The sequence below is a fragment of the Neodiprion virginianus genome, chromosome 5, assembly GCF_021901495.1.
Source record: "Neodiprion virginianus isolate iyNeoVirg1 chromosome 5, iyNeoVirg1.1, whole genome shotgun sequence".
Classification (NCBI taxonomy): domain Eukaryota; kingdom Metazoa; phylum Arthropoda; class Insecta; order Hymenoptera; family Diprionidae; genus Neodiprion; species Neodiprion virginianus.
In genome coordinates this window covers 18,365,408-18,376,705 of record NC_060881.1, presented here as the reverse complement: position 1 = coordinate 18,376,705, position 11,298 = coordinate 18,365,408, and the positions used below count along the sequence as shown (strand labels likewise).

At 33.2% G+C, this 11,298-nt stretch overlaps 2 protein-coding genes across 4 annotated transcripts; one reads left to right on the top strand and one right to left on the bottom strand.

Annotated features, from left to right (window-relative positions):
• Nucleotides 1-172: 172 nt before the first annotated feature.
• On the bottom strand, nucleotides 173-4,959 carry LOC124304623 (glutathione S-transferase-like). 2 transcript variants are annotated; one of them, XM_046763095.1, is made up of 4 exons: nucleotides 4,835-4,959; nucleotides 2,038-2,174; nucleotides 1,614-1,781; nucleotides 173-707 (listed from the first exon to the last, which is right to left on the bottom strand). In XM_046763095.1, the coding sequence occupies exons 2-4, from the start codon at nucleotides 2,168-2,170 to the stop codon at nucleotides 397-399; spliced, it is 612 nt and encodes a 203-aa protein (XP_046619051.1). In that variant the 5' UTR covers nucleotides 2,171-2,174; nucleotides 4,835-4,959; the 3' UTR covers nucleotides 173-396. The 2 variants fall into 2 exon arrangements, with proteins under 2 accessions (XP_046619051.1, XP_046619052.1); XM_046763096.1 differs by lacking the exon at nucleotides 4,835-4,959 and adding an exon at nucleotides 3,028-3,169.
• Nucleotides 4,960-4,979: 20 nt separating this feature from the next.
• LOC124304622 (glutathione S-transferase-like) lies at nucleotides 4,980-7,888 on the top strand. Of its 2 annotated transcripts, none has more exons than XM_046763094.1 (4): nucleotides 4,980-5,101; nucleotides 6,125-6,261; nucleotides 6,801-6,968; nucleotides 7,178-7,888. In XM_046763094.1, exons 2-4 carry the CDS (start codon nucleotides 6,129-6,131, stop codon nucleotides 7,486-7,488), a joined length of 612 nt encoding a protein of 203 aa, XP_046619050.1. In that variant the 5' UTR covers nucleotides 4,980-5,101; nucleotides 6,125-6,128; the 3' UTR covers nucleotides 7,489-7,888. The 2 variants fall into 2 exon arrangements, with proteins under 2 accessions (XP_046619050.1, XP_046619049.1); XM_046763093.1 differs by lacking the exon at nucleotides 4,980-5,101 and adding an exon at nucleotides 5,882-5,972.
• The last annotated feature ends 3,410 nt before the right edge of the window (nucleotides 7,889-11,298 follow it).

Below are 11,298 nucleotides of genomic sequence, written 5' to 3'. Positions count from 1 at the left end.
TCTAAATTTGACTTTCGATTCGTAATCAGAGACTTTGAAAACCGCTATCTACGAATTTTCATCGAAATTAATAAACACTTTCTACGTTTTACCGTTTTTTCGGGATTTAGGAACACTGTACAACGCCACTCGGTGAATATTGCCGGTAAGTGGTACGTAATTAACGGTTGGAAATTTTTTCAGTTACAAATTATTATTCTGACTGATATTACATCACAATATAATAAACATAGAGTACCAAAATGCTGAATACTTTTTTCTTGGTCAGTTTGTTTGAGATTTTAGCTGCAAACATATTATATATTTATAAGTGTTTAATGAATACTTGAATAAACCGATGATGCTTTCATACGAAATCTCGCACGGTGAGTAAACATCGGTGAGTGATATTCTTATTTAATAATCGGTTTGCGGACGCTTCTCAATCCAAGCTTTGATTTTCGGCAATTCGAGAACTCTTGCTCTAAGTTGCTTGAGATTTTCATACTTCTCAAGTATGTCTCCCTTTGCCATGAAATTGATGTAATCGAGCAGGGCGACGAAAGTAAGATCGGCCCAAGTTACAGCACCACCGACAAAATAGCCGCCGTTCTTTTTAACTTGCTCATCTAATTTCTCAAGATAGTACGGGATTGTTTCCTTGAACAATATGCCCTCTTTCAGTGCTTTCGCTGCTGGCTCCGTTTCGTAATGCCAAGCTCCGATTTCTAAAATATGGCAAGAAATTTTTGATAAATAATAAACTGTGAAATTTTGTAAGATCCAGCTATAACAGTTTCGTTTTGCAATACGCTGCAAAAACTGTAACATTTGGAACGATATTACGAAACTTTCAGATTTTAAATTTTAGTTTTTCCATAAATTTGATGCAATTCCCCGACCTGTCTTGATTCTTCCACATAAAACAAAAATCCCTGACTTTTCCCAGGTTTTACTGATTTCCAAGTAGAGTGAGAAACCTGATTATTTGAAACATGTTTACATGAACATGAATTTTTGCGAACTCGATTCTCGTTTATTAGAATTTAAGTAATGGTGAAGTTAAACTTCAGCAGCTCTTGCTGTCATTTTGTTTGGCGCAAATAACAATTGATATCCGAGTTCCAAAAGCCAATTTAGAGCCAAAGTAAAATTATACGAGTGTGACCAACAACGGTCATTTTCATTTTGCGCATAAATTCGAATCCATTTGAGAAATGTTAGAGCGATTTTTTCCGCAGTAATGCTAATCAAATATTGTCGATCGTAATTTCACTCCACACATTTTACTGAAGCAATAAGTTTCTTCCATCTAATATTTGATAAATACCTTTCAATCTCCATGAATTTAGCGTGTAAAAGTTACCCTGACATATAAGATAAAGATAGTACAGTAATACAAGCCACGACAAGGACGTAATTCAGAAATATTTAGGGACGGGAGGTTTTCACATTCCCTTATACTCATTGATTGAAAATTATTGCACAATTTGAGAATAAAATGAGATCTTCGAATATTTATGTGATTCGCAATATTTCTATGGCTTGTTTAGCATTTTATTACTATTTAGATTTACTCCATTTGGAATATTTGCAAAATCTTTGCTTGTGCTTTAATATATGCAAATACTTACTGTTTCTGAAGTCATCAATGGTGGCGACACTAGCATCAATCTCCATGGCTTCCCAGTCATCTTTGCCAGCAATTCCAAACTGTTTAGCCAAATAGCGTGCAATAGCCGTCGATTGATTGATCTTTTTACCATCAATTTCTAGCACTGGTACTTGCCCAAAAGGCATTGCTGAAAGAACAATAAAATTTCATCTCATAAAGATTGGTTCATCGAAAAATATTTCGTTCTATGCACCGTCCTATGTCCAGTTCTATGTCCAGAAAATTGCAGATTGAACATTTCTAACGCTGTCGCAACAAAGAAGATTGATTGAATGCTGGAACAGCAGTATTACGCACTAAAATTGAGAAAAGTTGGTAGAATTTGACAGATTCACAAAATTCATCATCAAATAAATTTTAAACTGAGCAATGTTTCAACTTACAGGGCTTCAACTTTGGCCAATCTTCGCGATCGAAGCGGTCGTCCACGAAATCAACACCTCCATAGCTCAGTATAAAGCGAATGGGTTCCGCCAAACCCTTGATGGGGAAATAAGTCAACTTGTAGGTAGGCATTATTCTGGAAAAAAGCAAATAAAGAGAGTTACACAATTGATGGAACTCAAGGTAGACACAACATTGCACGACGAACGACACGTAAATTGACCCAATTCTGATTTCACATTTGCTCTCACTTTGAGTGCACTTATTTGATCAATACAGTCTCATGTAAATTTGGGCAGAGTCCATCAAGATGGATTATACTCCTTTGTTCATTCATTTAAATCTTGATGGGACATGCCTATTTACAAAAATAAAAAAAAGAATCTATACAGTAGAGAGCGGCTATTGTTACATCCGTGTATTAGAAAGTTCCTTATTTAGGGTACTGACGAATTTTTTATAGCTCACCCCCTAAATCAACCTCAAATAATTGAAAAACAATTGCCTAATTTTTTCAGATTTTCAACTCAATTATAACTTGTGCCACAAAGAAGATGAATTTAGATAAATCGCACATCCTCGAAATCTCTTTTTTTTTTTTTTTATTTAGAGGTAGTGCAATTTGTCTAGATTGCCTGGTATGATGAAACCATCCTACCGAGTATGCATACATTTGTTTATAACATTTTCTTAAGCTTATCCCATCCGCGTTCAAACACTTTATTTCATAGGTCAAGAGAGATAAGTCGATTCAATCAGTAAGCAAAATACTTTCAAATCACATGTGATGTTAGCAGTGTATACAAAACACGAACTTTACAAACTGTTAGATCTAAAGTAGCAGCTTGAAACAGATACTGTTTTATTTAGTCCAAATGATCAAATAAATAATGAAATATATAATCTTATTAAACTGCAGGATTACTAACAAATAATTATAATAAACTGCATCGAAAATCATTTTGCAATTATGCTTATAGCAAACTTACGGTTCATAAAAGTTTTCACTGTTATCATTGCAAGGTATTTCTGAGTACTGAATAACTATGCCTAATTATGAGAAATTCTCGGTTTTATCTTGTATGTAATAAAGTAATATTATTACTGCTTTCTTCTTATATCGTAAAAATATGAGGCCTTAGTATAATGCCTAAATTATCAGCAGGTTGAACAACCGTTCACTGATATCTATGTGTCTGGAAAAAAGACAAAAAAAACTACACGTAGCTTAAGATTAAAATAGTCGACGAAAGAATTGAATCAATTTTTACGTGTTTCAGGATTTCTAGTTTTTAAGGTTAAAATTGGCACATTAATTATAAAGAGAAATTAATTCAAGAGAACATATAAGATTGTTGTAAAAGGTGTTAGTGTTATTTTTGTTGAATTTAAAATCCACAACAAAAAGTTAAAACTAAAAATAATATCTCTGTAAGAATGAAAACTTTATCTTCCTGAACTGAATAGCGATTTTTTCAGGATTATAAAGTGAAGCATAGAGCCGTTCAAATTACACACAATGAGTAAACATGTTACATAAGATGATAAAAGATGGAACAAGCATTTCTTCTTAGTTATCAACAGCTTAACTGATATAATTAGCTATTCGAAGAAGGTAAACGACATTTCAAAGCATTTTTAACATTCATAGAAAAATTACGTAACAAACATTGAGAATAATTTTGGTAATGAATGTAAGTAATATAAGGATTTCTATGTATGACATTTTAACGTTTGACCAATCCTAATCTGCTCAAATAATAATATGTTGAGCGTAGAGTTTGAAATTTCAAAACGATAAGGCAAAACTGATACTGATGCTTCAAACCCTAACGGATTAAATTAAATGCAGTGGTAAAAGTCTGCTTATAGTGTACCATTTGTATATCGTAAAAGTAACGTTGGATGTTAAAGAGAATTTATGTATAATTTTCAGCATTCTAACTTTCAACTTTTTTAATTTATAATATAACATTGCAGCTAATAAAGTTAAAGTGGCGCAACGCTGAAAGAAAAAATAATATTTTGCAAATTTTGGAATGACATTGAATAAGTTGAGTTTGTAAAATATGAGTGTGAATGCCATATTACACATAGTTGATTAAATTTGCAGACAATCCGAACTTTGCGATGTACTAAAGTTATGGTTGACAATTCATAAAGCGTTAATTTTAAATTTATGCCTATAACCTATGACATTTATCATGTTTTTTACAATAAATAATGATTTACAACTTTGATTGTAGCTACAAGTAATACTTGATAATGTTCTTCATAGACCTTTATGCATAATAATAATCATTACATAACTGACAACATTGATTTATCATTGAATATACATAAATATATCTGATTGTTCCATTCCTGGACGATAGATCAACGTTGTATTACGTAACGATTATTGCTATATACATATACATAAAGATAATAAAATACAGGCATTTCTCCTGAGTCCCGTATGTATGATATATGATTATTTCACGATATGCGAAAATCATCAGTAACTGAAGACGCATTGCTGGGAGAATTTGATATGCATTTCGCAATTACCCTGAAATCTCAACTCCCCAACGCAGTCATTCTGCAGTTGTAAAAGTTATTTTTCTTTCAACGCTTCTTTACTAACTTCAACCTCATCCATCGAAAGTCCCGGCGATAATAGGTTAGAATTTTACCGGCTTTAGTTTTCAATGATTCCACAAGCATATAATACATCGATACAGTAACATCAGTGATAAGTAAATAAGAAAACATTGATAATGCGTCGGAAAATATTAAATTACCTGAACAACTTACTTATAATCAGAACTTGCTTGTTACAGCCGAACAACGTTGACTCACACTGAATTAAGAGATCTAGAATATTCTCTCCAAGGTTCTTTCTACGTACGCAGGATTCAGCGTTGGTTGAAGGTATCACAGAATTAGGGGAATCCACATATGTGACCGTTGGGTTGTCTATCTGCAGGCGAAACAACCTGTTCGTCGATTGCCTATCTGTACGTAACTGCCGTCATGTGAATACAAAGAAGCGAGAAATCGAAATAAGCTCGACTTAAACAGGTAAATAAAATTAATACTACCCATTATAGTTAAATGAGGACTACTTTAATGGTTCGCTAAGCAGCGACGAACGAAGTGAATAATGAAATGTGGTACCGTTTTAGTTTAGCATTAAAATTGATGAAAGTAGCAACAGGCTCGGGAAAAATGTATAATTAACAGACCTAATTGGATTCAAATTTTGTCTCTATCTAATCTGATCCGTTGTCTGACCTAACGATGTATAATTTATAGATCGAAATGGGTCATATGACATCATATGATTATTGCATCAGATCATAACGTCGAAATTTTGATCCAATTAGATCAATTCAATTTTTCTGGGTTTGTAATGTCTAATACAAATGATTAAAGGTACAAATAATTGTACAAACTAATCAAACACCGTTGAAGATCTGCAGTTGAAAGAATGATGAGCTTTTGGCAATTATTTTGAACAATTATCACTATAGTAACATGTATACGTAATAACGTTCAACCATAGTAAACATACTTATTGAACTTGCATGATGAAAGATGCATGATACAAGATGTTTACAATTTTGTAAATTTTCTGCCTACATTAATTATAATTTTTATTTCACGACAGACAAAGTTCCTGACTCGTTTATATAGATCAACCAAAACAAGTATCTGCTTGACGCCGCAGATTGAAGCTATCAGTTTATATAGTTTCTCTTTGGTTCACTTAGATAATATCACATATGGTATAACAGATAATCCCGTACTGATTAAACCAAGCTATTTTTACTGACCTATAAAATGAATTTTCGAACACTGATAAGATAAGCCTTGATACATGGTATTAATAAATATAACGTATGATTCGTCTCAATCGACAGTGTCAGCTACTCTCTGCTCCTGAATTAAAGTAAGTTTATCATTATCAAATAAGACTGTTTACTGAGGGTAAGAACAGATGTGAGAGCAGTATTAGGCCATTGACTTATCGTTCATCAATGGAGATTGTGTTCACCTCAAATCCCATAAACTCCATCACTCTCATTATTTGCCTTTTTCCAGAATAATGCCTACCTACAAGTTGACTTATTTCCCTACTAAGGGCGTGGCGGAACCCATTCGCTTTATACTGAGCTATGGAGGTGTCGATTTCGTGGATGATCGCTTCAATCGCGAAGATTGGCCCAAGTTGAAACCCTGTAAGTTGAAACATTTCTCGGTGTAAGATTGAATTGATCAAATTTAATCAAAGCTTAAAGCAATGTAATAAAGTTTCACTAGAAATTTAGCAATGCCATTTTTTCTCGCTATCGATGAGTTCAATTTTTCATTTAGTGGTTTATACTCTTTAATAGACTTTGAAGCACGCTTTGACCGTAGTTGGTTCATGATTTTCTGGACTCATATTGAGCATTGTCTGGAGATAAATTTCGAAAGTGCCCCAACTTCTCGATTTGAGAAGTAATCTTTAATGTGCAAAATATTTATGAATTACGTCGTCTACCAGCCAAAGTTATGAGATGCATTTGAATCAACTTATCAAATCATTGATACGCCCATAAGTGACTTATATAAAGCACAGAGATGTTCATTCGCATTATTACTGCTGCACGAATGGAAGGCTTTTTGGTTTTAGCATTGTTTGATATGATCAAAACCCAATTTTCTAGACTGTAAATATAACCCAATATTTACTATTTAGCCAATGTTTATCAACTGGAACTTTTTGTTATTTTAGCAATGCTATTTGGACAAGTACCGATCCTGGAAGTCGATGGTAAAAAGATCAATCAATCAACGGCAATTTCTCGTTATTTAGCTAAACAGTTCGGAATTGCTGGTAGAAATGAATGGGAAGCATTAGAGATCGATGCTATTGTTGCCACCATTGATGACTTCAGAAGCAGTAAGTAACTCCAAAATCTTATTTTTTTACGGTTAAGCTCTATAGTGTAAATGATCAAAGTGATCCCAAAGTCACGATTGCATAAATTGTATTTTACGACTAGCGAAGTGGGAAGAAATTATGGGTGTCGAGTAATCGACCTGATCACTGATGTTCGCATAGTGAGAAAATTTACTGAGATAATAAGCAGCTCTGTTGAAATGTTTCAGAAATTGCAGCTTGGCATTACGAAACTGATGAAGCGACTAAAAAACGGAAAGAGGGTCCATTGTTCAAGGAAACAATCCCGTTCTACCTTGAAAATTTGGACGCCCAAGTCAAAAAAAATGGTGGATACTTTGTCGGTGGTGCTTTAAGTTGGGCTGATCTCTTATTCGTTGCTATGCTCGACTACATCAATTTTATGGCAAAGACAGATGTTATCGGGAAGTATGAAAATCTAAAGCAACTCAAAACGAAGGTTCTCGATTTACCGAAAATCAAAGCTTGGGTGGAAAAGCGTCCACACTCTGACAGTTAACTAAACAGATGATCGCTTAGGGATTATTCAACAAATACTTCCGAGTTTTTAAAAGATTTTTGAACAGAGAGATTGCTCTTTTATCGTCGCTTTCTCTCATTCAAAACTCCGGTATTATATTTTCAGGCAATATCATGTGGGAAAATTTTTGTGAAATCACGGAAAATCTTTTCCTGATTTAATTGCAGTTCGCATTGCAAAGTTTGCGGTAAAAAACAGATACGATTTTTCCTGTATCGTCATTGATCGTACACGACCATCATTATCTCGAGGCACTTGGTTGTGACGAAAACAAAAAAATTGTGCCCGAAGTATTTTGGATTTTACAGAAACTGTAGAACTCGCATAATCTGTGTATTTTACAATTTGGGAAACAAAACATTGGCAGCACTTCGAAAAATGATCGATTCTTTCTATAATTCTGACGTCTTGTTCGATCAAGTCAATCTCGTTTTCTATTTTTTCAATTTCTTGACAGTTTTTATTTTTATCATTATTGATGTTTTCAGCTACATTTTTCATGTCGTAATATCTATAGTAGCAACTACCGCAACATCAATTATTCAGTTTCAGTTATTGAAAAATGCTAAAAAGGAATCACAGTCTAATATGATACATCTCTTTTGAACAGTGATTTTATAAAAATATTTAATAAGCCGACAAGTTAGGAATTACAATTACATAACTCTTTAATAAAATTATTGTTACCTTGTACTACAGTATTCTTCTAACACTTTTCAACATCTTATGTGATCTACGATTAAGAAGTAAACTGATCACGAGAAAATTACCCAATATTTGTAATATACTCTGTATATACATTCAATAGCATTCTGTTGTGATATTAATTCGAATAAAATATATACATAAAGACAAGACTTTCCGGTCATTGACTGCAAACCATTTACATGACCGCTAATTCCGAACCTAAGATTCGAACCTTGCATATTTTCTAACTTTCGAAACATTCGAAACTTTCGTAAGAATATAAAAAGTATAATAATCTACGAAATAATTGTATGCCAAAACTACGCACGTGTCTGAATTTCTCTACTGAATCGTAGAAATTTTCGTAGAAAATCATAAATAAAATTCGTAGTTTGGCGTAGAAATTATTTCCACCAAGGTAACCACTACGATATACTACCACTTTCAAAATCTTCCAAGTTTTCCTTATAAGTTGTCATTTCTGCCAAAGCAATAATGAAATTTGGCAACAATAAAATGACTAATTACTAAAAAAAATTCTATTTTGTCGCCACAGTATAATAAATGGATAATGTATTACAGGAATATAGTTTAAGTGAAATTTTCCAAAGTAATGAAAATGTTGGGTGGTATCTTAAATATGTCTAAAATATTTCACAAATATTGTATACGGCATATTTGGATCGTCAATTGTTAATATTTTTGAAATAATTAAACAATTTCGTTTAAAATAACATATTTCTATTCTTCAATATTTAGGTCGTGATATATGCATTGAAAACAAATTTCAAACTACTGCGATGAAAATGGAGACGCAAGGAACCTTTCGATGAATATTCTGCTCTCATATACAGCTCTCTATTCTGCTTTTCATTCTGCTGAAAATCATTTTATATCTGATGTAAAATTCACTAGTAAGAGAAAAATAAGCTTCGTCTTAAATCCCTCTTACCTTCATCTTTCCAGAAATCATGAAAGGCAAATTACAACGTAATTTACTATCAAAGAGTACATAATTAAGTTTAACTTGGTATCAATTCCCAGTTTAATATATACGAAAAACAAGAACTAAATTAAACTTGGGATCAAATCGAAATTTAGGTGGTACGGAAATCAAGTAAAATCAAATAATACTTAGATTCCGAAACTCCGAACTCAAGTATTTCTATTGCAATATAATTAAACAATCTTACGAGTGAATAAGATCTGGTTACAAAATTTAAATCTGAATCATGCGGCGAATCGAAGATCTCTCGCAGGGTTCTTCCCAGAACTAAAACGGTGCTTCTTCTTCCTCCAAATGCACTGATATATGCAAATGGCTACCTCCAAAAACGGAATGTGCCAAAGTAACATTTGCTTTATTCTTTATTTTTTACGGTTCAAATTTATTTAACAGTTTAATTTTTGGATTTAATAACTTTTTTTTATTTGAGTTTTATTTATCATACATATAATATATAAGCATTAAACTGTGCACGCGAAAACACAATTACGCTACGCGCGAGGTGAAAGTTTTCGGTGAGAAATAAAAATTAGCATTTGTAATTCCTCTTCAATCAATAGTTTCTTATGATACGTGCCAAAATAATTATCAATGAAGTGGAGGATACTTTTTTGGAGAGTATAAAAATTTTGTACAGAGGTAGTAAAAATTACTTGAATGATTTTATTTTCATAATTTGAACGGACTTTTGTTATACGTACCGCATATTTTTAAATCCACGAAATATTAATCTAACCAACCTCGAAACAGACAGCCCCCCCCCCCTCCCCCCCCCCCCCTTTTCAGAACCGGTTTCGAACGCCATTATATCACCTACGCATAATTGAAACATTGATTTTTGTAAAGCATAAGTTATTATAATTATATGCATCAATTTATACTATTACACAATTGTAATATTGCTACAATGTGTCTGCGACGTGGCAACCCCAACTGCAATGTAGCAATGTTGATGCAATATTACGCACTGTACGGGATATTCTTGAAATTACGTAATGGATCGGAAATGATGTGACACTTTTGAAATATTTCTAGTAGGAAAGCCCACGACTAAGATTTTTGTCTTATCGAACCAAGGATGAAACCACATGTGTAGAAACGATGTATTAAATCACTCTGAGCCCAAAAATATGATTTTCTGAATTTTGCGTTTTGCGTCTGACATGAGCGCATTTTCAAAAATATCATAAAATTTAGCCGACTCGTATCACAGAAGAAAGTCTAATTTACCGAATGTAGTTAAATTATAGCCCTGAGCTACCGAAAAAACGGTTTTCATACAAAAATTGCGTTGCGCTTGCCCAGGAACCAATTACCAAAAGAAATATGAGACGAAAAAAATATATATATAAGTAAAGTTGGGTTATTTGATGCGAAGTAATCAATTTTTGGAAAAAAAATCTATTCGCCGGTGGCGAAGCGTCTGAAAATTGTTCGACATGATAAAATGAGTTGCCCAGATGTAGAATAAACCGATATCAGTCAATTTGAATATTTCACCGGCCGTATCAGACAATTTTTGGATGGTCAAAACAAAAAAAAATCGTATCTATACGTGTTAAAGTCTCGCCAATAAGTTGCACCCCTCAAATTCTTAAATATTGATCAAAGAAGAGGTTACCCGAAACGAAAGTCTGAGGACTTTCAAAATAAATTTTTCAAAACAAAACAGGAATGAATTATTAGTAAAAAATATTTATTAAATATAACAGTTTCGTGACTACTTTTAGTCACTATCGGACTCATTTTCATCGTCGCAGTCATCAATATCGCTATCGATCTCGCTGTCCAGATCGCCAATGTCTTCTCGTAGAAAATAAAAATCATTGGTCAAAATCACCCATTTAAAGTATGTATAAAATATTAAAAGTAGTGGTTTTATCGACAATACCTTTCATGGATGTCGACTCATTATTCAACATAACGTCACTCGATTCCGGCAATTGGTTGTCAAATCATCCGAAATCCGTGGCGTTAAATGCAGTTGGACTTTTCTTATGAGCGTTATTCCATATTTCCGTGATATATTCCATTCGTAATAAATGTTGTTGGAGTTCTGTTTTGCACGGCGCGACGGCAGATTACAAGCATCATGA

Bases quoted from the DNA above. Each gene is read 5' to 3' on its own strand.
- LOC124304622 (XM_046763093.1), top strand. From the start codon at position 5,923: ATGATTCGTCTCAATCGACAGTGTCAGCTACTCTCTGCTCCTGAATTA. The intron at 5,973-6,124 runs GTAAGTTTATCA...GCCTTTTTCCAG, and splicing joins CTCTCTGCTCCTGAATTAAA to AATAATGCCTACCTACAAGT. The intron at 6,969-7,177 runs GTAAGTAACTCC...GAAATGTTTCAG, and splicing joins CATTGATGACTTCAGAAGCA to AAATTGCAGCTTGGCATTAC.
- LOC124304623 (XM_046763095.1), bottom strand. From the start codon at position 2,170: ATGCCTACCTACAAGTTGACTTATTTCCCCATCAAGGGTTTGGCGGAA. The intron at 1,782-2,037 runs GTAAGTTGAAAC...TTGTTCTTTCAG, and splicing joins TTGGCCAAAGTTGAAGCCCT to CAATGCCTTTTGGGCAAGTA. The intron at 708-1,613 runs GTAAGTATTTGC...GCCATATTTTAG, and splicing joins CATTGATGACTTCAGAAACA to AAATCGGAGCTTGGCATTAC.